The 27416-nt window shown below is 41.9% G+C and overlaps 1 protein-coding gene across 9 annotated transcripts in view; it reads left to right on the top strand.

Annotated features, from left to right (window-relative positions):
- Nucleotides 1-27416, top strand: part of LOC126266854 (mucin-5AC-like) — a 622221-nt gene that overhangs the window by 455942 nt on the left and 138863 nt on the right. For 2 of the 9 annotated variants that reach the window (XM_049971462.1, XM_049971461.1), the window contains exon 2: nt 26243-26380. The exons of 6 other annotated variants lie outside the window; for them this stretch is intronic. In XM_049971462.1, the coding sequence (XP_049827419.1) occupies nt 26243-26380 (138 nt within the window). Of the gene's footprint in view, nt 1-1805; nt 1861-26242; nt 26381-27416 lie in introns of those variants that run through there. One more of the 9 variants, XM_049971460.1, reaches the window with a different exon arrangement.

Genomic DNA, 27416 nt, shown 5'->3' with positions numbered 1-27416 from the left:
GTGATTCCTCCTTGAGTGTTGGGGTTGTTAATTTCTTCGTGTCAGAGGTGCCTGATTTCAACTTACATATTTAAGTACTTTGTCATATTCTTTTTGCGATACCAGATCCTATACCTCATCTTCATCAACTTTCTTTTCCTTTTAAGTAACTTATTCTTTAGGTTTGTTTATATAATTATTCTTTATATTCCTTGCACCTTCAAGTAATAAGGTCTTTACTTTTCACCTGAGCTCTTGATGCTCATATAGTTACTCCAAAGGTTTCTTGAATTTCACTTAATGCAGAACCAGTGTTTCTAAATGCCATGATAGTATAGTTTCATATTTTTCCTCTTTTCTTTCTAGCTTCGACGTTTTGCAACTGTTACTCTCATTTCTAGACGCCTGTTTAAGCTTTTGCCTCGATTTTTATACTATCGTTTTCCATCACATAGATCTAATATCCCTTGTGTTATTGAAGGACTCCTGTCATTCCTAATCTTTGTACTTTGTAAGTTCTCTATTATCAGTCTTAAACTTTCCAGTGTCTCCAAGTCTCCTCCACGCATACCTTCTACTTTCACAATACGCAAATAAAGCGGTAGCTATGATAAAATAGTGCTCTTTGCATAACTCCACGAGGCGACTTCCACTTCCAGTCTCCCCCCCCCCCCCCCCCCTACCACCAGTCCTGGAGTTTTTGATATTCAACCTATCTTACTTTCCCTGCTGTCCAGTTGCAGTCCCCCACAATGGGGATTCTGCCTCCCTTACTGTAATGGGTAATTTCTTTTACTTCATTGCATATTTTGCCAATCATTCCGTCGTCCACGCACAGAGACAGGCAAAGAATTTTTCTTCTCAGCTCCGTCAGTGAATGAAATGGGATGAAACTTCGATAAACGACAAAGAAAGAAAGTAGTTATTTTTGGACGCAATCCGTAATGTTGCACAAAGAAATACGTGTAGATCTACCCCTGTACAAAACCATGATTAAAAAAATATCTCACTGTGCAGCTACTACAGTCAATAACATAACGACGAGGAAACGGTTTGAAGAAATAGTTACAGATAAGAAGCCACAGAAACTGGAGCAGATTTTTTCTAATAACAAAGACAAAGAAAAGTAAGGGGGGGGGGGGGGGAAACCAGCGGATATAAAATGAGAAACTCATTATAAAGTAGAAAAAAATATCGTGAAACAGTATTCTTACAAATAATGATAGCAGCTGCGAATTAAATGGTTTACTTTCTCTGAAAATGTTACCTCTTCATCAAATGGTCCACAGTTGTCCTTGCCTGTCATGCACAGATTGATAAGTTCCCGCCAATTTAACTGACTGACAATAGCGCGTAATATGTGTATACGTGGTTCCATAAATTACACAAATAAATTTGGTGTTTTGAAGATTTATTTTTCCTTTCTCGGAGATATCACAGCTTGTTAATTATAATTCAGCTAAATCATACAAAATTTATTCAATTTTCGAAAACGTGGAGAATTATCTGGGAGAAAATTTATTTACCGGTTTGTACAATCGGACATGATGTAACTGAAGCAGACTTTTTTCGGAGATGCGTTAATAAAAAAGCATTGTTCCTACTATCAGAAGCCGTGGACCTGGCTTAAAGCAGTGAAATAATACTTATCAGTTTTGAAGACTCCAATTAATAGCAGGGATCAAATGTATTTCATCCGTCAGCTTCAAGTGGGAAACTCTTGAGAAGAGTTAAGGTTGCTCGTATGGACCACTCTGATATCTAGGTCCTGCGATAATTTTTTGATACGGGAAAGATATATAAGGCCAGCCTCGAGCGTCTGGTGGAAGAGAATACAGTAACAACATGAGTCAGTTGGTGGTGATTTTCACACTGCTCCTGGTAAGCCACATTAGTATTTACAGCCCATTATTCTGAAATAGCAGACGAGGTATTCTTCCTCATGCCAGTTTATGTTTAATGTTATCGTATTTTAAGCTGTAAAATCCCTAACATTTCCGTCTGTGTATACATTTCGGACACGCAGCAGTCAGACGTAATATTGCTTCAAATAAGACATGTATAACATGTCGGCACGTTTCTGACCCACCGAAGGAGTGAAGGTTTGAAGTAATACGTAGACTCTGTTTTCCAGATTCTTATGAATTTACAGTTCGATTTAGAAACTACATTGTTCCACGTCCTTAGAAGTAGTTTAAACTAGAAACTTTCCAAACGTGAAGGCTGTGGTTACTGTTTATTGTACGTACCTTTCTCACACAACTGAAAAATCCACGTAGTAGTTCGAATGCGAAGAGATATTGAGTTTAGGACGTAATTCGCTTTGTTATGAATCATGTGAAATATTCCTAACTTACTGTCAGTGAGAATATCCCTCTAGTGGAGGCCAGAATCAAGGTACTGTGTGTGATGTGCTTTGCACTGTTGCCTAGAGGCAAATTCCTTGGAAACTATTGTCTCCGCTGCTTGCTGTCACTAATCTGTCCTTGGCTCAGTTGCTAGTATGCTGTTCAGTGTTCATTCCAGAATGGAGAGTACTTGATTGTTAAGTTTCCGTCAGAACGGTTGTTGTCTCTCGTGCCCATGTGGTATGGCATCAACTGGAAACAGATCGAATCATGGACTAACATTATTTTATAGTCGACTCTTCACGCCGCGTTGTAGCTGGTTGCTTCCAAACAGAGCGTTCAACGTGACGACCGAATCGTTCGCCGTTACCACACTGTCAAAAGTCAGTTCACTTCCAATTACTTATCTGGATGCCGTATTCTGGGTCTGGTCCTTTTATTTCTTAGTTCATCACAAATGCTAACAATATCATAAACACACACACACAAACACACACACACACACACACACACACACACACACACACACACACACACACACAGACTCATACCCAAGAATGCTAACGAAAAACACATACACAGCACTACCCGAAAACTTCTGGATCATACCGCACGAGACGCGAGTGAGCGTACATTGTACGGTTATCTCATGCACAGAGACCGGCACACATTACGTAAGTTCCGCAGTTCCACACGACGTCGAATTTTTGAAGGCTGTCAGTTAGTCGGTGCAACTGGGACACCAGAGTCACAAATACAACAGCGTACTTCGGAATGTAATGGCGTAGCGTGGTGGTCAGCGGATAAAACTGACGTGTAAAAGATCGAAGGTTCAACTGTAGCTAAACTTTTTAATTTTCTCAGAGTAATCAAAAGACTTTGTAATATGATTTTCAAATGTAATATTTTATTTTTAATGATTTGCCACCTCATCTGCAACCGAGTGCCACCAAGGACCGCTCATTGGTTGGTAACGCGGCATCCCGTGCACACAGTGTTAGGATAGTTTCACGTAACCAATGACAGCGAGAATTTACAGATTGCTTTCACCGCTAAAACTGAAATTTTACTGCGGAAGATGGCAATGCAAACAAAGATGTTGACAATTTTATTCCGTCTTGAGCTGCTAGTAGAGGTTAGCCTTAAACGCCGTGAACAAAGCGATGGTGATTTTAGTTCTGCCGCAGATTGATCACCAGCGTTTCCTCGGATGCAACGCACATCTCGAGGTTGTGGTCAGGTTAAGACATAAGGCTACAAAACTCGTCGTCTGCCGCGGCTCACTGATTGGTCGACTGTCGATAGGGCGCCTCCCTTTCCGCCTTACCTCGCAGCGGCCGCTGTTCCTCTGTACTCATTTACAGTTTTGTGAGGTGGCCCGCCGTTTTTGTGTCTCGCCTGTAAGCGGGCGGTAGCCCGGAGCGGATGTGGCGTTACTGTAGCGGCAACTGACGGACAGCAACTATCAGAGTAATTTTCATCGGACTATATTAATGTTCCTCAGGCGCGTCCTACGCTAGTTTCCTCAAAATTTTCTCCAAACCCACTCACTCTAGTAAAACACAACGGGTATCTCATGAACCCAGTACATATCAATGCTCCGTAGACTTATGGTTTAACTGCGCATAGTATGTCATTTACATTTGCAAATAACTCAGTTTTTGGCACATTAAACCCTATGGCACTTTTGATATTTGCATTCTGTCTAGAAACACTTTGTGCCATTGATTCTAAAAGGAATAAAATGTGACTGGTTTAACCTCTTAAATTCGCTGAACATAACGTCGAATTATTAATAAGACTGTCATATATTGAAAAATTAACCCTCGCTTACACGTTTCTGGTGTCTGCAAGGATGTTCTACTAGACTAAGGAATATTCCACGACTTCTTCGAAAGAGCATATTGATTAAGAGAGATCTTATTCTGCGTATTATCGAATGCAAATAATCTGTTGATGATATCGCAGTCGATACGAAACTTACAAGGAGCCCCTTGAGTGCGAGGTCACAAAAGGCCAATGGTGTTTGAGGCATTCGACGCCCCATCCACCCACAATATCGCCTGCTAATGGCAACAGGGGCGTGACTGGAGGTGTCCAGGGGTTTAGCACAGCATGAAGCTATGGAGCTTAACTCACAATGGTGCTACAGTGATAATGGTGGTAATGCAAAGCAGAGCAATGGCAACGATAAACAAAGCAAACATAGCATAATATCTACAACAGCGGTTTACATTTCGTCAGAAAGGAAGCCGAGACATTTCATTGAGAAAGAAGTGGTAGATGAAATATTGGCGGTTCTGCAAGGTGAGTCGGTGTACTGTGATGTGGTGCACGCTCGACTCTGTGGACAGTGTACGATGATGACGATACGTGCTAAACAAGGGAAAGAGACACTGAAACAGCTGTCGACGAGCCATGCAGTTCATCAGCCTTCAAGGAAACAGAGCCACGAATTCCGTCTCCAGTGAAACGTAGTAAAGGACAAGTGGTCGTCCAAGGAACGGATGCTAAACGTACATGGAAGATCATCCGCAACATAGAAAAAACAAACAAACAAAAAAAATGGAGAAGAAAAGAAGGGATTTCGAATAAGTCCGTAGAAATATGACCGTGAAGCGGATAAGAGAAACTACAGATATTCAAGGGACAACGGGAGCCATTTTTGACAAAAACTGGTGTTCGTGCCTTTCAAGGGTGCTCGATACAATTTACGGGATATTTGTGATAGCGATCTACTACTTCATGCACATCAAATTGCGTGCGGCGTAGATTACAATGAATTCAAGGGAAGCAGTGTATTGCTGCATAACTTCAAACAGTCCTCCAAAACTGAAAGAAGTAAGATAACAAAATTTCAAACAAAATCGTCGACTTGACGATACACGGCAATCGTTGTAAGTGCTCTGCGTCCTGCGATTCTTTTTCGTGTGCGCGATCTTGGAAGGACAGTAGAGGAGTGGGAAAATTGGCGTAAGAGAAATGCAGCTATAGTGTGAACTCTACTTTTAGCTAATAGCTGGTCAAAATAACATGAATTTTCCTGATTCTGGTCTGTGTAGAAAAAGTACGTTCCTTTAGAACAAACTATCCCCTCTGGAAAGTATGTAGCATTGTAATTTACACCACCCAGAGCCACTGGACAAATTCACCCCCTGGATGTTTGTTTTATTCCGTGGCTGTAAAACAAATTATCGCACTGCCTGCAGCTGCGCCTTAAAGGATAGTCAGTTTCCGCTGGATATTGTTTCGCATTCTGTTGGCTGTCATCACATTCCATCAGTTCTCATCACCCCGTTACACCAATATGATGCTGTACGCATTCCTTAACAGCGGATACCCTGGTGAACGCCCTGCACGGTTTGTAACTCCCCAGGACTTTGCTTTCGATCTCGAAGCTGCGAAACTCTGTGACCACTGTGCAGCGCCATTTTTCATCCAGCGTGCAAGTTAATCGTTTGTTTTGAATATTTCTTGAACGACGACGATGTCCACTTTGTGAAATGTAATACGTACGTCCGTCCCACGGAAGGCTGATGTCTGCACCTCCCGGACACTCATTTTCTGTCGCCCTCCTGATGCACGTGGTGTGTCATTAGCAGCTAACATTTTTCCTCCCAGTTGTTAACACAACACTTTCAAATGAGTTTTTTTTAATCTTTACTGATACAATGCAGTATACAATGATACAACAAAACCCCACCACTTTAACTGTTTAGTGGGTCTATGTGTGATACAACATGAAAACAAAGCAGTATTGTTATAAAAAACTCTCGGGTAGTGGCATAACTATGAGCAAGGTTGATCGATTTTATTAATCTACTCCAATTCTAATCTACTACGCAGCGTCTCAGGTGTGCCAGTTTATATACAAACCTACTATTAAGGCTGCTCCCCGAGCTAAGCCCAGTGAGCCTGGCCCTGGCTCTGGGCTGGCCAAGTTAGTTTGAGTCGCTGCAGTCCCCACTTGGTTAGTGTTGTAGGTATTCTAATTCTGCCTAATACTACTAATACCTGGTACTTAAGCTGAGATTGCAGGCTGTTTGTTGTCTGCGATATGATGCACCCGCGGGCCTAATTCTGTAGCGTGGCGGAATCCAGTCGTAAGAGCGACTGGCCAATTCCGCGCCCGGCGGTTTGGGCGTGTACACCTCAGTCTCTATCCGTTTTGGAATTAACCATTTTGGTTACTAATGAAATCCTTCATGATCTTTCGTGATATCCCCTTAGCCAGATTGTTGAGGACATCGAAGGTATCGGCTCGTTGTATTGTTCGGTAGTAGTCCTTAAATAATGCGCCACATCATCGTATAACGGACAGTAATAGATTGTGTGCTCAGGTGTACCGTCTTGAGCACCGCAGTCACACGCTGCTGTAGCTCGCTTACCAAACCGACGCAGGTATTTCGTTTATGCCCCATGTCCGATGAGAAAGTGCAGCAGTCCCCGACTTGGCTCAAAATGACTTATCACAAGTCTTTCCTTGATGTTGGCCAACAGTTGGAAGACACTTCTCGCTGTATCTTCATTTTCCCAGGATTGTTACCACAAGTCCTCTACCCTTCTACTGACAGCAAACTTGTGCCCTACCTGTACCCCCAAAATGTCTCTGGTCCTGTCTCTTTTTCCTTTGGTAACCCAATACCATGCTACCTGCTCTCGTGTCTTTACGTCTAGTGGACATAACCGCATTAACACCGGTAGTGCCCCCCTAGGAGTTCTTCAATATGCTCCAACAGATCGTAATATGTTTTCACTGCACCCTTCTCACCGTCACGGCAGACGTCACCGTCGTGAGCCTGTGCGCCCAGACCCCACGCGCATATCCCACTATTGACATTTAAATGCTGTTGATAGGACTTGATTAATGCAAGTGGCACATAAAATCTCTTACGTCCTATGTTGATCAGACTATTCAACACTTCTACGGCTCGTCGCGTTGTTATTTCTATGAGAGATGTATAATTCCATTTTTTTTATCAATTACGACTCTTAGACATCTTGCCTCGCGGCGCCGAACTGGTGTTCCTTCTATTCTGACTCTTGGGTTCCTCATCAGACTGCCTTTCAGGAATATGTATGTAGATTTATGCTGTGCAACCTTCATCTTGCCTTCTTGGCACCACTCAGCGAGTAGCGTTATTGCACGTTCTACTTTTGCTTCGACGTCTTCTCGGCTACGGCCGCGAACCAACAGGAGGAGGTCGTCAGCGTAGGCTGTCATGTCTAGCACCTCCTGGCTGAGTTGTAACTTCTCCAGTAACGGTTCTATGTTAACGTCCCAAGAGAGTGGCCCCAGACCGGTGCCCTGTGGACACCCCTTCGTGATGGTTTTATTTTCTCGCTAGGCGCTGATAGGCGAACCTCCCTGTCCGTACAATAGCTCTCCAGACAGCCATAGAGGGGCCTGGACACTCCTTCTGACGCACCACAGGTTGTCAAAGGCGCCACTGATGTCCAACACGATGCCAACCACTTACTTACGCGAGGCTGAGCTGCAGGCCTCAGCTGCCAGGGCTATTGCGTCAGACGCCCATCGCCCCAGCCGGAAGCCTGTCACTCATCCCGCACAGTATCCTGTGTGCCGTCAGTCTATCAGCTAATAGCTTCTCCAACAATTTTCGCAAGATTTCCATGAGACATACTGGCATGTAGGACTTTGGTTTCATGGAATCCTTGTCCTTCCCCTTTTTTATGATTATCACGCTTGCTCTTTTCCAAATTTTTGGAAATTTACTAGTCCTAAGACATTCATTGAACAACCCCGTGAGAGGTGCTATTAGCTGCAGGGCGAGGAACTGTACAACCTCCACTGCTATACCGTCTGGCCCTGGGGCCTTTCCCCTTTTTAGTGATCTAGTATGAGCAGCAACTTTATCCTCTCAAAAGGGGTACACCAAGGCGTCATTTGTGTTCTCCTCCTCATCCTCCCTGCAGATTTGCTGTCGGAGCTCCGTTTCTCCATTGTCCTCGTCGTTTGGCAACAGAGTCCGCAGGAGGACCTCAGCAGTCTCTCGCCAGGACTCTGTAGTTCGGCCGCCATCTCTGATTGTGGAGAGAACCGCAAGTGACTTTCTTTTCCCTGACCAGCTTTTAGGGGACTTCCCAAAGGTCAGTTGCTAGTTGCTTCGGTACATATCTCTCCCAGCTTTTGATTCTCACCTCCTTTAGTTCTTCTTGCAAGACGTCTTTTGCTTCTCTGTGTTGCTGCAACCAATACTGTTTTTCTTGCCAGACGGCACTTCGCGGGTAGTACTTCCTCGCCGGTCGCACAGACTGCCGCAAGCGTTCGAGGTCGGCAGTCTATGGTGATGGGGAGGTCGCAACGGCTCTCCTCCTAGTCGGCACAGCAGCCTTCACCTCCCTAAGTACTGACCCTACCAGTTCTTCCGCGTATCTATCCATGTCTAGGTCACCCCCCAAATAACCCCTGGCTACGAAGATTGTCCGAGAATTCTAAGTTTTTCCGAAAACGAGCAACCAAGTACCAAGACCGTCCAACTCCGAGGAAGATCAGATCCCGAATTCCACTCTGATGCGATGCAAGAGCGAAGCTAACATTGCTCATCTCCCTACTCACCTCGAAAACAGCGAATCAGCATTCAGTGCTGATTCCAAAATTCCCCCACACTGTCTCAGTATATTACTGGGTCCAATAGCGGCTGTTCCCTCCAATTTCGAGCAGGGATTTATGATGTCAAGTAGCCTTAGTTTAAGTTGACCAATCATGCCTCTGCTATTCGGCTGAGGGCACTGAACTTGCCATTTGAGCGGCTACGAAAACAACCCGCCTAGACCACCAGCCAAGTGGCGCCAGACTGTCGCACCCAACAGGACACAGTCCACAAGTATTCTCAGAATCAAGAGGACAATGCAGTCAGTCGGTGCCAGGTGTCTTCGTTCGGGACGCTTCGGGAGGGTAAACATAAACTGCGGCGACACTCAGAACTCTCGCAGGTCGTTTCGCCCTGCATACACTAGGCGAAACTGGACGGACGTCAGTCGCTCCGCCAGGCGCTTAAGCCTGTTGTACGAACCCCTCAGGATTCAGGGAAGTGCAGCGCCCAACCGGAAACGCAGAGTGCCGCGTCCTCCGATACTTGCCACGCACAGGCCACCCAGGGGAGTAACCCACCACGTATAGAAATAAAGTGAGCTCTCAGTACAAATACTCTCGTTTTAATAACCTTATTCGGTCTGTTACTACTGTGCAATGACGTAGAACATTAATAAAATTAATGAAAATGACATGCAAAAGACGGCATGGAACATGTCAATAGCAGGAATTAGTGAAGTTCGGTGGCAGGAGGTTCAAATGGCTCTGAGCACTATGGGACTCAACATCTGAGGTCATCAGTCCCCTAGAACGTAGAACTACTTAAGCGTAACAGACCTAAGGACCTAAGGACATCACAAACATCCATGCCCGGGGAACGATTCGAACCTGCGACCGCAGCGTTCGCGTGGTTCCACACTGAAGCGCCTAGAATCTCTCGGCCACACCGGCTGGCGGTGGCAGGAGAAATACAGGTGAATACAGCGCTATAAATAGTGGTAATGCAGGAGCACGTTTAATGATGAATAAAAAAATAGGAACGAGGATAAGCTACTAAGAACAGCATAGTGAATGAATTATTGAAGCCAAGATGGGCACGAAGCCCACACCCACCGCAGTAGTACAAGTTTGTATGCCAACTAGATCTGCAGCTGATGAAGATATTGAAGAAATGTATAAGGAGATAAAAAAAAATATTCGGATAATTAACGGAAACGAAAATTTAATAGACATGGGGGACAAGAATTCGATAGTAGGAAAAGGAAGAGAATGAAAAGTCGTAGGTAAATATGGACTTAGGGGAAAGGAATAAAAGAGGAAGCTGTCTGGTAGAATTTTGTACGGAGCATAATTTAATCACTTCGCTTAAGAATTATGAAAGAAGATTGAATACATGGAAGGGGCTCGGGGACACGAGAAGGTTTTAAATTGTAAGACATATCCTGGGGCAGATGTGGACTCTGGCCACGATATATTGATTATGAACTGTAAATTAAAACTCAAGAAACTAAAAGAAAATGTAGGAACTTAAGGAGATGAAACTTGGATAAACTGAAAGAACCAGAGGCTGAAAGAGTTTCGCAGGGAGCATTAGGGAACGATTTGACAAGAAAAGGGGAAAGGAACACAGCAGAAGAAGAATGGTTAGCTTTGAGAGACGAAATATTGAAGGCAGCCGACGACCAAGTAGGTAAATAGACAAGGACTTGTAGAAATCCTTGGGTAACGGAAGAGATATTTAATTTAGCTGAAGAAAAGAGAAAATATAAAAATGCAGTAAAAGGAGCAAGCGAAAGGGAATACAAACGCCTCAAAAATGAAATCGACAAAATGGCTAAGCAGGAATGGCTAGAGGACAAATGTAATGATATAGAAGCATGTATCACTAGGGATATGGTTGATGCCGCCTACAGAAACTAAAGAGACTTTTGGACAAAAGAGAACCACCTGTATGAATATCAAGAACTCAGATGGAAAAGCAGTAATAAGCAAAGAAAGGAAAGCAGAAAAGTGGAAGGAGTCTATACAAGAACCGCACTTCAGGGAAATATTATGGGAATGGAAGAGGGCGTAGATGAAGATGAAGATGAGATGAGCGATATGATACTACCTGACGAATTTAACAGAGCACTGACAGACCTAAGTCGAAACAAGACTCCTAGGAATACATGATATTTCTTTAGAGCTACCGATAGCTTTGGGAGAGCCAGCCACGATAAAGCTCTACCATCTGGTGTGCAAGATGTATGAGACAGATGAAATGCCTTCAGACTTCAATAAGAATACAATAATACCAATTCCAAAGAAAGCACATGCTGATAGATGTTGTTCTGGTCTTCAGTCATGAGACTGGTTTGATGCAGCTCTCCATGCTACTCTATCCTCTGCAAGCTTCTTCATTTCCCAGTACCTACCGCAACCTACATCATTCTGAATCTGCTTCGTGTATTCATCTCTTGGTCTCCCTCTACGATTTTTACCCTCCACGATGCCCTCCAATACTAAATTGGTGATCCCTTGATGCCTCAGAACATGTCCTACCAACCGATCCCTTCTTCTCGTCAAGTTGTGCCACATCTTCTCTTCTCCCCAATCCGATTCAATACTTCCTCATTAGTTATGTGTTCTAACCATCTAATCTTCAGCTTTCTTCTGTAGCACCACATTTCGAAAGCTGTTCTCTTCTTGTCCAAACTATTTGTGGTCCACGTTTCACTTCCAAACCTGGCTACACTCCATACACATACATTCAGAAATGACTTCCTGACACTTAATTCTATATTCGATGTTAACAAATCTTTCTTCTTCAGAAACTCTTTCCTTGCCGTTGTCAGTCTACATTTTATATCCTCTCTACTTCGACCATCATCAGTTATTTTGCTCCCCAAATAGCAAAACTCCTTTACTACTTTAAGTGTCTCATTTCCTAATCTGATTACCTCAGCATCACCCGACTTAATTCGAATACATTCTATTATCCTCGTTTTGCTTTTGTTGATGTTCATCTTATATCCTTCTTTCAAGACACTATCAATTCCATTCAACTGCTCTTCCAAGTCCTTTGCTGTCTCTGACAGAATTACAATGTCATTGGCGAACCTCAAAGTTTTTTTTTTCTTCTCTGTGGATTTTAATACCTACTCCGAATTTTTCTTTTGTTTCCTTCACTGCTTGCTCAATATACAGGTTAAATAACATAGGGGAGAGACTATAACCCTGTCTCACTCCCTCCCAACGACTGCTTCCCTTTCATGCCCCTGGACTCTTATGACTGCCATCTGGTTTCTGTACAAATTGTAAATAGCCTTTCGCTTCCTGTATTGTACCCCTGCCACCTTCAGAATTTGAAAGAGAGTATTCCAGTCAACATTGTCAAAATTTTTCTCTAAGTCTACAAATGCTAGAAACGTAGATTTGCCCTTCCTTAATCTAGCTTCTAAGATAAGTCGTAGGGCCAGTATTGCCTCACGTGTTCCAACATTTCTACGGAATCCAAACTGATCTTCCCCGAGATCGGCTTCTACTAGTTTTTCCATTCGTCTGTAAGGAATTCATGTTAGTATTTTGCAGCTGTGACTTATTAAACTGATAGTTAAGTAATTTTTACATCTGTCAACACCTGACTACTTTGGGATTGGAATTAATATATTCTTCTTGAAGTCTGAGGGTATTTAGCCCGTTTCATACATCTTTCTCAACAGATGGTAGTTTTGTCAGGACAGGCTCTCCCAAGGCCCTCAGTAGTTCTAATGGAATGTTGTCTACTCCGGGGGTGTTGTTTCGACTCAGGTCTTTCAGTGCTCTGTCAAACTTTTCACGCAGTAACGTATCTCCCATTTCATCTTCATCTACATCCTCATCCATTTCCACAATATTATCCTGAAGTACATCGCCCTTGTATAGACCCTCTATATACTTCTTCCACCTTTCTACTTTTCCTTCTTTGCTTAGAACTGGGTTTCCATCTGAGCTCTTGATGTACATGTAAATGGTTCTCTTATCTCCAAAGGTCTTTAATTTTCCTGTAGACAGTATCTATCTTACCCCTAGTTATTCTCGCTTCTACATCCTTACAGTTGTCGTTCAGCCATCCCTAATTAGCAATTTTGCACTTCCCGTCGATCTCATTTTTGAGACGTTTGTATTCCTTTTTCCCTGCTTCATTTTCTGCATTTTTATATTTTCTCCTTTCATCAATTGAATTCAATATATCTTCCGTTACCCAAGGACTTCTACTAGCCCTCGTCTTTTTACCTACTTGATCCTCTGATGCCTTCACTACTTCATCTTTCAGAGCTACCCATTCTTCTTCTACTGTATTTCTTTCCCCCATTCCTGTTAATTGTTCCTTTATGCTCTCCCTGAAACTCTGTACAAACTCTAGTTTATCAGTTTATCTAGGTCCCCTTAAATTTCCACCTATTTGCATTTTCTTCAGTTTTAATCTATAGATAATAACCAATAGATTGTGGTCAGAGTCCACATCTACTCCTGGAAATGTCTCACAATTTAAAACCTGGTTCCTAAATCTCTGTCTTACCATTATATAATCTGTCCGATACCATTTAGTATCTCCAGGATTCCTCCATGTATACAACCTTCTTTTAAGATTCTTTAACCAAGTGTTAACTATGATTAACTTATGCTCTGTGTAAAATTCTACCAGGCGGCTTCATATTTCATTTCTTAGCCCCAATCCGTATTCACCTACTACAATTTCCTTCTCTCCCTTTTCCTACGACCAAATTCCAGCCACCCATGACTATTAAATTTTCGTCACCCTTCACTATCTGCATAATTTCTTTCATTTCATCATAAATTTATTCAATTTCTTCGTCATCTGCAAAGCTAGTTGGCATATAAACTTGTACTACTGTAGTAGGCGTGGGCTTCGTATCTATCTTGGCCACAATAATGCGTTCAATATGCTGTTTGTTGTAGCTTATCCGCTTTCCTATTTCCCTATACATTATTAAACCTACTCCTGCATTATCCCTATTTGATTTTGTATTTATAACCCTGTAGTCACCAGACCAGAAGTCTTGTTGCTCCTGCCACTAATTCCCACTATAGCTAACTTTAACCTATCCATTTCCCTTTTTAAATTTTGTAACCTACGTGCTCGATTAAGGGATCTGACATTCCGCGCTCCGATCCGTAGAAAGCTAGTTCTTTCTCCTGATAACGACATCCTCTTGAGTAGCCCCCGCCCGGAGACCCGAATGGGGGACTATTTTACCTCCGGAATATTTTACCCAAGAGGACGCCATCATCACTTAACCATACAGAAAAGCTGCGTGCCCTCGGGAAAATTACCGAACTCTCTGTTTAATAAGTCACTGCTGTAAAATACTAACACGTTTTTTTACAGCCCGTATCTCGTGGTCGTGCGGTAGCTTTCTCGCTTCCCACGCCCGGGTTCCCGGGTTCGATTCCGGGCGGGGTCAGGGATTTTCTCTGCCCCGTGATGGCTGGGTGTTGTATGAATGTCCTTAGGTTAGTTAGGTTTAAGTAGTTCTAAGTTCTAGGGGGCTGATGACCGTAGCTGTTAAGTCTCATAGTGCTCAGAGCCAATTCTTTACAGACGAATGGAAAAACTGGTAGAAGCCGACCTCAGGGAAGATCACTTTGAATTCCAGAAAAATGTAGGAAGTATTAACTCTAATACTGCTCATGGGAGATAGATTAAGGAAAGGCAAGACAGCGCTTATAATATTTGTAAGAGAAAGCTTTTGAGAATGTTGAACAGAATACTCTTTCAAATTCTAGAGGTGGCAGGGGGAGGCAATGGCTTACAAGGGAGTGAGAGAGCGTTGTAATCTATCCCTGATGTTACTTAATCTGTATATTCACAAGCTGTAAGAGAAGCAAAAGAAGAAACTGGAGTAGGAATTAAAAGTCTAGGGAGGAGAAATAAAAATTTTGAGGTTTGCAGATGACACTGTAATTTCTGACAGAGACACTAAACTACCTGGAATAGCAGTTGAACGGATGAGACAGTGTCTTGAAAGGAGGCTATAAGATGAACATCAACAAAAGCAAAACGAGTATAATGGAATGTAATCGAATTGAATCAAGTGATGGCGAGGGAAGTAGATTAGGAAATGAGACACTTAAAATAGTAGAATAGTTTTGTTATTTGGGCAGCAAAATAACTGATGATGGTTGAAGAAGAGAGGATATAAAATGTAGACTGGCGATGGTAAGGAAAGCTTTTCTGAAGAAGAGAAATTTTTTAACATCGAGTATAGATTTAAGTGTCAGGAAGTCATTTCTGAAAGTATTTGTATAGTGTGTAGTCATGTATGGAAGTGAAACATGGACGATAAATAGTTAAGAAAAGGTAATAGAATTGGGGGGAAGAGAACTTTGTGGTACAACCTGACTAAAAGAAGGGATCGTTTCGTAGGACACATTCTGAGGCATCAAGGGATAACCAATTTGGTATTGGAGGGAAGCATGGAGGGTAAAAATCGTAAACGGAGACCAAGAGATGAATACAGTTAGCAGATTCAGAAGGATGTCGCTTGCAGTACTTACGCGGAGATAAAGAGGCCTTTGGACTGAAGACCACAGCAACAACAACTAACTATCATGGAAAATGATCAAACATCGTAAGAATATATTTATTACCTGTTTGTGTCCTATTAAAAGGTCCCAGGACATACAACCCTAACAAAGAGAGTGGTTTGTCAGGTGTCCTTGTAACAGAATTTTCCGATGACTCAAATGTGCTCCTTGTGCACATGGGATGCAGTTCCTTACATACCGTTCTACATCACTGCTACCCGTTTTCCAACGAAACTTTCAGCTACACATTTCTCAGTTGTCTGTCTTCGTCTGTGACCCTGTAATACTTCGTCGTGTGCTGACGTAATACTTCGAGTCTCAGCGCTGCACTTTGTAGACGGGCACAGCAAGCCGCCTTGCGTTTCAGACTGATGGTGCTATCGAAACAATTGACTTTCACTGTCAACCTCTTGTACCTTTATCCACTCTGACTTCCACTACCACTTGCGAAGCTACTATCGTTGTCTGTTTGACTCCGAACTTATGAATTACCTCATAATCAAACTCACTTAATTTTAATACCCATCGTGCAATTCGACCTAAATGATCTTTCAACCCTAGTAACCGTTTTAAGATGTGTGGTCTGTAACCAGTTTGAATTTACGACCATACAAGTGGCAAATAAAATAAAAGATTCCGTATATAAGTGCCAACATTTATTTTTCAGTTGTTGAATAATTAGTTTCAGCCTTATTCAATTGTCTGGCGGCATATGCCACCGAATGTTCTTTTCTATCAACATTCTTACTTAAGACATAGCGTCATTAGACGCGTCACACGCAATTATGAACTGCTGTTGAAAGTCGGGGAATATTAACACAGGACTTGATATTAATCCTCGAGTTTCTCGAACCCTTCTTGGTGATGTGATGTCCACAGAATCTAACATCTTTTCGTAGCAATTTAATTAATGGTCGTGGAATTTCAGCGAGGCTCTTCATGAACGTGTGATAGTAATTAGATAACCCAATGAATGACTGTAATTGTTTAGTAGTTTGTGGTGTCGGGAAATAACGTATGGCGGAAGCAAACCGAGTATTCGTCCTCATTCTGTCTTGACAGATGACATGCCCGAGGTAAGTTATTTGTGTCCCAGCAAAATGGCAATGTAAGGTGTGCTGCCCTCGGTTTACTAAAGACTTCATCCGGGCGTTTAATATACTCTTATATAGTTTGTGAATAGACGACTACATCCTCATTATATACCACACAGATTTTCGTTTTTAATCCACGATGTACCCTATCCAATAGTCGTACGAAGGTAGCTAGAGCATTTTTCAGTCCAAATGGCATTCGTCGATATTGGTAATGAGCAGAATTTGCTGTGAAAGCAGGAAAAACTTCCATCTAGTGATAACCACTTCTAAGATCATGAGAAATATTTACATTTTCCTAGGTTGTCTAATGCTTCATTTATGTTCGGTACTGGATATTACTCCGTTGTGGTTCGTGCGTTCATGTAACGATAGTCACAGTAAAATGTCAACTGGCTTTTAGGGTACAAGGACAATATTTGTCGACTACGGACTATCGCTATACTCGATAATACTCTCGCGCCATTCCTGATCTATAAATTCGTCTACTAAAGGCTGTTGCTGTTTCGCTATCCTGTATGGTTCTCTATAAACTGGTGGATTGCCGCCCTATGGTGTGCGGTGTTGTGTGATAAGTGTTGCTGATAGTGGACAATCTGAACTGAATAAGTCTCAACAATATTATAGCAACAAAGCTTCTACGGCTTCTCGTTCACTACCTTTTAAGTGACGAACCTTGTAACGTAGTACAGACGCATCGACGGTCTGTTTGATGCTTCAATCACAGCGTGAGCCTTCGATATCCTCGTCTTCGAGTATCTCTAAACTCGCTACAAGTAATCGTTTCGGGAGACTCACTTCATCTGTCGGAAAGTTATGTAAGCTTACGGGAACTATCAATTGCCCATTAACGTTGGTTGCGAGCGCAAAGCTTCTTCGTATAAACAATGCAGCAGAACTTCTGTGAAGTTTGCAAGGTATATGACGAGGTATTGGCGGAAGTACAGCTGTGAGAAGGGGTACTGAATCTTGCTTGGAAAGCGCATCGGCAGAGCTCTAGCCCACCAAAGGAAAAGGTCCCAGTTTCGAGTGCTGGTCCAGCACACAATTTCAATCTGCCAGGAAATTTCAGATTTCTAAGGTGATGAAAACTGTTGCTCCGCGTTTTTTGCTTGTCGTATTGGAACAAGAAGCGTTAAATCATAAATCAGACGAATTAGGGCTAATATGACATTAATTCTGAATCTTTCACCGCCTAACAATAAATTAGTTCACGAGCAGTGTGAGAGCTTGAGTTGTCATGATGAATACGTTTTTTTCTGTTGTTTTCCAGGCTTTATACATAAATTGGAACAAACGAATTCTCATGTAATGTTCCACAGTTAACAATTCTTCGAATCAATACGGTGAGGAGGATGCCGTATGTCCTCAGTGGCCAGAGAAATGTTGGAACTGCTTTTTTGATTGTTGATTAGTTTCTCGCTCGTATGAATATAGCAAAGTTTCTTCTCGTGTTTACGTTGTTGTATTCATATTTTTCATTTCGTCATTCGAATTTCTTTGAGCTTGTCATTACACCAAATGACAGAAGGCTGTTTTTGTCCGACTGGGATCCACTGCCAACAGATTTTTTTCGCACCTAAATGTCCATGCATCTTTCCGAAAACAATATACCTCTTTTCGATGTTGTATTATGCTAAGTGTTTCATAGTAGGGATGACGGTAACAAAGTTCGTATAGGTAATAAACTTTCATCAGCAGGGGAGATCTGTGAATATAGTTCCTGTTTTTGCTGTGACAGAAGCCATAAAATAACTGTATCATCCTGTTAATAACGCAATTAGGGTCCGTCTTTTATACGTAGCAAGAATTTGTCCAAGTGTTTGCTTTGTTTCTTCAAGGAACCGATGTATTGACGACATGAGCGTTGCATTCAAATGATTTTCACATTGCTCCACATTGTAGTTCTCAAATTTCTCTAACATATTTTTATCTACATCAACAACATTTATCTACGTTTTTCCTTCTTTTCCCTAACGTTTATCTTGTCTAGTAGACAGGTCGCTTTTATAGCATTTGGAAAATTTTATTTTGATACTTTGCTGCGTTTATCATAAGAATAAATCTAGTCTAAACATTACACAATGTATTCTTACGAATTTGATGGAATCGCATTGGACTTCGTTTTATGTAGAGTGGAAGCGAAGATTTGTCGAGTACAGTTAAGTGCGAAAATTCGGATACGTTATGTGCAGTGTCTTAGGCGTCCATCGACTCCGCGATAATTCGGGACAACATGTTTACCGGCGCATTTAAGGAGACCAGCACCTGCCAACAAATAATCCAGTTAACCTGCAGTCATGTGAACAGCTGCACGTAAGTGTAAAAGGAGACGAGCAGAGACCCAATGGAGCTTCGTCATTCAATTTTTGAATGGAGTGAAGTAATATACTGCAAACCTTCGGCAGTACGCTCATTAGGGGACCAGATGGACAACGTAACACGCTTTAGTCCTTAGCTACAATAGTACTGTAATTAAAACCAACACTGATGAAAATACCTAAGTTAAGCACAGTGTAATATTTCTGCGTTGCACTGAGTGACGTAAAAGCGTACTGCACGGATTTCACTATGTAGTTAAATATGGAAGCCACTGAAGGAATTACTTACAGTCTGTGGTCTGGCAGTCTCTGAATTCCTTCCACATCTGAATCTGGGTACGACAGCTCAGCACTGGAGCAGTTATCTCCTGCGTTGACAACGAGGCGATCAGCAACAAAATCCACGTAGCCGTCCAGAGCCACATTTTCTCCTTTTATGAAGTGCAGTTCTTGGTACCCCAGCGTTCGGCAGGGACATGTCACAAAGCTTCGCGCATTAGCTCCAGCACCACTGGCAGCTTAAATGTCTTGTTATTTCTCGTCACAGATCAGTTCTACTGGGTTCGGATTGCAGTGGTACGGTGGCAACTGGAGGACTTCGCTTTTTGTAAAGTGTGCTCGACATAATCCAGAGAAAGAGCATTTGTTTTCCTACTCTAAACAATCTTTTATGAAATATCGATAATGAATAATTTATATTTGCAATGAAAACTGCAATTTTGCGTGCTGCATGTAATCACAGACAAGATGTTAATTTTTCATAAGAACTATGTATAAGTGCGTGTTAATTAGCATACATTTGATGCATTTTACATTTAAATCATGTAGATAAACGTATCAAAGAAAAAATATATAAAAAAAGCGAAATTTGTACCAGTGATCCATTGAATACTTGATTACCATCCTCGAACGTCACTGATTAAGCAGCCCATTTCGTGTGTAAAATTGCACGAAATAAAGTTTCTGGGAAAAGCCGTTTCCCTCTGTAAACTGTCGAAAAACATTATGAAGAACGTGTTTGTCTTCACTACGCAGCATTAAGCAGTGTCAGCCGGTTTTACAGCGCGCCTATCAGAGCACATCTGGAGTTTACAGAGACAGCGACTGCACAAGATTTTTGAAATAAAAATTACGTAGCTAAAGCAATATTAAAACAAACAATGATGGCCATTAATACATTAGAATATCGTAAGGTTTCATTCACAGTAATACAGTTACGAGATATCTGATACGTAAGACCCACTTCCAAGAGAGCCAAAATACCAATGTACAATCGTGCTCAAAAGTATCCGAACGACCTGAATTTCATTTAGCCTGATTCGCATGCAATCCGCATGACGCAGCTGTCTAGCAGGTCCTCTAATCGCTCCTCGGTATAGTCGTTTGACTATTGAAAATGGGTCCAACAAGTCACCACTAGAAAACACTGCTCTGTATCGCAATAACTCAAGATGTAAAGAAATACCACGATACAACAAATATCAGGGAACACCTTATCACAGATAAGACTGTCCATATTTATTACAATAAATGTCATACCTGAAATGTTACCTCTCTCATTATTACGTCAGATAGTTAATCCAAGTTGTACGTTCGTCGTATTCATGACTTCCTCTTCAAAGTAACATACCGTACTTATTATTTAACACAAAATGACATTAAAAATTTAAGTTATTCACGAGCAGCTAGTAGAGAAAATGTATGAACTTCAAATGACACGACGAACCGTCTCATTCTGCATATGGATTCAAACCCAGGTCATCCAGACCAAGCAAAGATCAGGTGACTGACGGAAACTTACAGCCATTCCTGACTATGCATATACCTCGATTTTAGACAGTATCAGTTAGCAAATATCAACTTTAAATTACATAACGTAAACATTTTTAACGGACGAGAATTCCTACCCAGCATCTATCGTCCCTGTTAACGAACTTTGAGAGATGTTAAATATTGCTTCTTCACAAGTAACTTACTTGAAATTCCGTGAAGCTTTATGTTGGACAGGGATTCGAACCCATAACCCAATCAGACTGATATCGAAGCACAATCAACTGCGATATATCGGATTTTCTCGGCAGTAGCTAGATGTTTTAACTGAAATGACGAGACGTAACATTAATTTTTTCTTCCAGGGCTCCAACGCGGCACCTATCACTGTTATATTCTAGATAAAACGAACGTTAAATAAGGGTTTGTAACACCAGCAACGACATGTGAGCGTGTTTGAACTAGAAATGATGTAACGAAGAGTTCAGTGCTGACTGTCTCTGAGCACTATGGGACTAAACATCTGAGGTCATCAGTCCCCTAGAACTTAGAACTACTTAAACCTAACTAACCTAAGGACATCACACACACACACACACAAGCCCGAGGCAGGATTCGAACCTGCAGCCGTAGCGGTTGCGCGATTCCAAACTGAAGCGCCTAGATCCGCTAGGCCACACCGGCCGTCTCAGTGCTGACTGGGATTCGAACCCCACACATGTCGTTGTTGACTACACACAGAGACGTCAGCTACCGAATTTTTCTCCACCAGAAGCTCCGAATAACATCCTTGAACTTAGTGATCTCGCAAATAGTTCTGTCTCACTGGGAGTCAAAAGCGTCAGAAATCGTTATTGCTGACAACGAATGAAAATACGAGTACATTAAAATTATTATCCACCAGCAGACAGGTGTTCTCATTCTAAAGCTTGATAATACATAATGACAACTTCAGTGCCGGGCCAGGATTCGAACCCTTTCACGCGCAGTAAGTGCAGATGTTGAGGAATCTGCAGTTTTGAACAAACAACAAATTGTAGCCGAGCTGTATTGTCACGCAGGGATCAAATTCCGGCGGCCCGAGCTGCATTCCCAGTTCAGAACCAATTTTATCGACATACAGAAGCTCAAATAAAAGATGAAATAAGTGTCCTGTGTTCCTACATAGCGTTTGTTTCGTCACTGTAAGTAAATAACTAGTATAAGAAAGGTTACTGGTGACAGAGTTTCTACATGTCACCACTCCTGACTTCATTGTGGACCAACCTAATGTCTACTTGTAAAGAAAGAATATCGTGTTTAATGTGAATTTCAGACCACAATGTCATTATACCTTCTTCACTTGGCGTAGTCAGAACAGAAGAGAATCAGTCTCTCAGTATCAAAAATCATTGGCAGAAGTTGGAATCAAAGACATACCGTAAGTATATGTATCTATCATCAATCCAACAAACCACCAAATCCTCTTCTCTCTGACTCTTTATTCTATCATAACGCCGTTACGCCACACTGGATGAGAATTCTAACACACAGGCTCCCTGTAGTGGTTTGCAGCATGTTCAGTACATTCATTTACTTGGTTGACCGAATCGCCATGAACTAGCTGCCTCGGCTACCCAGTGCATACATTTGATTCTATTTTGTAATCACCGAAATAAAGTCACGTAACTGCCACCTACACAGAACTGCTAACAGTGCAGGGCGCAGAAATTTAAATAGAAAGTGTTCCTTTCCACTTGAGCTGCTCTACTGCGCTATCTATTTGTTAAACACGTCGAGCAGTTCAAAAGAAAAGCTGTAACGGTCTATCTCTCGGAAGCCTAGATCCGGCCATATGCATTCTCACAACACTGTGGAATACGGAAGTTCTGGAGGAATGGTTGTTGACCTCAGGAGCTGCTGTAGCTACGTGTCAGCTAGTAGCATAACGGTAAGCATCGCGCACTTCAGCTAAGACGTCGCGATTTCGAGTACATTCACTGCTACATTTTTTAAAACGCAATTATGCTGTCTGCTGAAGTTATCAATCTAATGGAACTTTGAACATAATTCCTTTCATTAAAAGGAAGGTCAGCGTTGGCCGTAATATTGATGTTTTATTGATAGCAGAATCGATTTTCGATCACACAGTGATCACCTTTGGTGCTGTACAAATTTTTATTGTGATCGCTTCTCAGTTTTGGTTATTGATAACTTGATACCAGTGTCTGAGTTTAATTTGTACAGCACCGAAGATGATGACAATGTGATGGAAAATCGATTCTGCTATCAATAAAACATCAATATTACGGCCAACGCTGACCTTCATTTTAATTTAACATATATGGTCGTTGGGCACACAGCACTCCATGGAGTCGCCAATCAATAATTGCTTTCACTTCTCAACCCAAAATAGTCGCATGTGGTAAAATGGCTAACTTCTGCGACATTTGGTCTTTTCAAGTTTAATAGACGGCCAGGCAGTAGATGCATCTTGAAACTTTTGTATTATGTATGGGGAGAGCACATCGTGCCAAAATACGTCAGAAAAGTATTTTCTACGTTAGCTGTCGTTTGTTAGTGGAATTTTATTCTTCTTCAAATCTTGTTTGACGGCTTTAACTCAGAACAAGTTTTCTATATGCATGTAATCAATAAACTGCATGTGCATTGTCAGACTGTTATAGATAACATCAGAGAATTCGCATATATCGTTGATGATTAATTTCTGTTTAATGTTTACTATTGTTTTAACAACACTAAAAGAAACCTTACGAAAATTGTGCACTGTATTATAAGAAATGAAATAAAACTACCCATGATAACCTTACGACTAAAGTCTGTTTTAATAAAACTGAGTATCTGTACACAAGCGTGCCTCTATCGGCACGAATTAGTAAAATACTACTCACTTAGATTTCGGTTGGGTCTGTGTTTTATTGGTATGCTGTGTCAAATTCCAGAGGTATACAAATGTGGCATTTCGTAAATAAAGTTATGTATTCCTAGAAACTCAAAATTTGCTTGTCAGGAGCGGAAAGAGGCGTTACCTGTTGTGCAGCATTGTAAGTTTTTCTCCATTGCACTATGAGCCGAAAGTATTTTCTTGCGATTTACTTATCGATATTTGATATGACTGCTTGTAGCTCTTTCACAGAAGGGATGAAAACGTTACAGTCAGCGAGACCGGAACTGTGAACCATAACAGACGCTTTTTCACAGGCAGCACATTGCCGCAGAGGTGGCGAAGATTTATGTGCCATTGCTTTCCCTCACGAGGTCAATAGTGGCTAGAACTCGTAAACCGCTTTTCAAAGGACAGATTAGTTACGATTTTCACGTGCAACAACTTTCCTGGGATAAAAACCGTAAATTTACAATCTTTTGTTACACATCAAGCGATAATAACTCAAATTATTCAATGGAAATGACAGGAGAAATCAAGTGAACTTTGAGATGAATGTTGGACCTTTACAGATCTTTACGAGCTTCCTTCTTAATCCATGTCTATCTTTCCCAGGTGTCCTAGAAATGATAACCTCCTCTTTTTCAAAGTCTCCGATGTTTTCTCCACCTTTTTGTAGATTTCATTGTTGCTTCGAAGGTTCCAGCCGGTTTCACCCTGGACTATAAAATCCATGTTTTTCCGTAGTATTCTTCTTTATAGTATCTCCAGATTTTCTACCTTGTAATTCATTGAGAGTCATTTGCTCACATACAGGCACTCAGTTTTTGCCACAGCACTGTAGTACTTTATTATGGCATTCCCAGAGATGCACTTTTTTTTGGTAAATGTTTTTAGTTAATCCGTAGGCTCTCTCCATTTTTGAGATCCGGTCCCCCACAGCAGCTCTCTCCAATTTTTTTACTATCTCAATCCGTCCAATATCTGTTTCAAGCAATTGTGGTCCATTTCTGTCACTTGTCACGAACTTAGTCTTCTCTTACAAGATCCTAAGTCCTGTCTCGCCAGCGATCCTTTCTAGTAGATTGATCTGCATGGGCGCTTCTTCTAAGTAATGTGGAATTATTTCAAACTCATCAGCGAAAGCCAAGCAGTTGGATTTGATTCCTCCCCATTTTCTTCATAGACAGATTGGACTAATCCCTTGATTTTCAAGTTCGGAATTCCAAATGCTCATCATCTTCTCCAAGAGACATCTTAAATACTTTTTTTGAAGTCAATGCAAGAAATCACTATATTTTTGCCATTCACCATTCTGTGTCGTGTTATTGATTTCAGATTAAAAATTCGTTCGGCACAGGAGCGGCATTCCGGAACCCACCCTGGTATTCTGCAAGTTGTTTATCTAGGATTGCTTCAGTTCAAATTCAAATGGTTCAAATGACTCTGAGCACTATGGAACTCAACATCTGAGGTCATCAGTCCCCTAGACTTAGAACTACTTAAACCGAAGGACATCACACACACCCATGCCCGAGGCAGGATTCGAACCTGCGACCGTAGCAGCAGGGCGGTTCCGGACTGAGCGTCTAGAACCGCTCGGCCACCGCGGCCGGCTGCTTCAGTTCTATTCGGCAGTGTCTTTGAGACGATTTGTAGATGACTGGGAGAAGTGAGACGCCTCTGCAGTTGTATACATCTTGTTTCTCACCTTTCTTACGAAATGGGTCGATCAGTGCCGTTTTCCATTCAACTGCAACTGAATTCAGTGGTACTGTCTGCAAAATTTGTTGGAAATAGTCAGTAGTAAAGAAATAAGACATAAGCTTTTATTATTTTATTTCTTTACTACGGACCCTATTTCCAAAAAAATTTGCAGACAGTATTCACATGTACGACTGAATGCAGTTGCAAAAATATGTTATTGTATGACACATAGTTCAGAAGATATGCCGTTATAAACACAGACGCGCATAGAGACGCCCCATCATGCGTGACGTTTTAATTTATTATTTCTTTACTACTAAATCTGTTCGCCCCACGCATCGCAGACAGTTTCCAACGGCACCACTGGATGGGCCTCCAAAATTGAGATGTGGGCAGACGAAACTACTGCAGGATGAAATTCGCTAGTGATGTAGTTGAAATATGTGTACAAATCAGTGTGAAATAAGTTAAATGTATGTGACACTTACGTATTCAGGTAAGGTCTAGCTTCAAAAACTCTACCTGAAAGCGTGAATCGATTTAACCACACTTGTTACACATATTATTTACTGTATGGATAGAAATACTGTGACGTTTAGAACGAGCTGCCTCCAGTTAGGTTGGGAGTGATAACATGGAAAGGGAAGGGGAGAGGAGGAGGTGGATGGAGAGAGGAAAGAAAAGATGGACAAAGGGACGGGGAGCAGGGACAGAAAAAGACAAGAAGAGGTGGATTTAGAGGGGGAGGGGAGGAGGTGAGAGGTGATGCACAGAGGCAGGGTAAGGCGAACTAACGGAAGCGGCATGTACACGTACCCAGGCAACGCCTGGTGCTCAGCTGTGTCCTGTAATTCACTCAGTCTGTGGCCTTATCAGCTAAAGCGTTCTTTTCAGTTACACGTAACATTCCTAGCGTTCTAGATCCCACACACGCGAGCATGTGCAAGTTACACATTGCCAATAAATTCAGTTACTTCGTGTTGGTATTCAAGGCATGTTCTCCATGTTAAAAGGTTTCGGCGACCGCAGCTGTCCCCGACGTCTCACAGATCCTGACATCTGTCGTCGTGAATCCGTATGTGGACTGGAATGGCACTGAGTGCATGGGAACCACCCCTGGAGACCGTGTATGCAACTACAACTGCAGGAAGGTGAGACCCCAACTAAGCACTGTCTAATGCTCTAACTGTAACTTACCATGTATCTATTATTACTTTCTATTTTATTTCTTGTCATTTATACCTAGCGATTCAGACAGGTCATATTTTGACGATATTATGTTGCACATTTACTTAACGGGAAGCGTATGCGGTTTCTTAGTGTTTTACGAATATTGCAGCATTTATACTTGCATACTTGAATGCAAGTGGGAAACGGAAATGCTTAAAATTAACAATTTTTGCTTTAAGAAGATGGGAAAATAGGAATATACCGAAGTGTTTACTGTTGAAGGCTCCACCCCCAATGCTGTCCAGGAGGGAGTACCTAACAAAGACACTGAGGCTCTCGCTCGTGGACATACACTGCCCAATCGACTACTACTAGCCATCAGAGGCTGGGGAAATCAGCAAAACTTCCCAGTCTCTCGCCCACAGCTGATATGGTCACACATCTAGGTTAGGTTCCTTTTCTTCTGTCTGTTCTGAACAACTGCATGTACTTCATATCTTCATTTACCTTAAAATCTAATGTTAGTTTCTGAAACACTCCAGTTTCCACGAACTTTTAATTACTGTGTGTGTGTGTGTGTGTGTGTGTGTGTGTGTGTGTGTGTGTGTATTGTGTCTTGCTAATGAAACAGTCAGTATTGTTCCATGTCTAAGATATATGGTTCACCTTCATTAGCAATTAGCAATTCTACAGTATCACAGAACAGAAAATAAAAATGGAAAGTCCAGCACGGAATAACAACAGTATTAATGAAAGGATAAATTCCTCGCAGACGGGCACAGCAAAAAGACTGTTACACAAATGACTTTCGGTCAAAAGGCCTTCTTCAAACATAGAAAACTCACACATTCAAGCAAGCACAACTCACACAAACATGACAACTACTGAGGCAATCTGAGCGGTGGTGGCAAGGAGGAGACTGGGAAATGGAGGGGTGATATCAGGGTAGGGGGGGGGGGGAGTGTGTACTGCTGCTTGTGGGAGCATGCAGGGATGTGATGGGGCAGGGTAGCTGCA

The sequence above is a fragment of the Schistocerca gregaria genome, chromosome 4 (genome assembly GCF_023897955.1).
Source record: "Schistocerca gregaria isolate iqSchGreg1 chromosome 4, iqSchGreg1.2, whole genome shotgun sequence".
Lineage (NCBI taxonomy): Eukaryota > Metazoa > Arthropoda > Insecta > Orthoptera > Acrididae > Schistocerca > Schistocerca gregaria.
The sequence above is the reverse complement of the archived record's forward strand: the minus strand, read 5'-3'. Positions and strand labels throughout refer to the sequence as shown.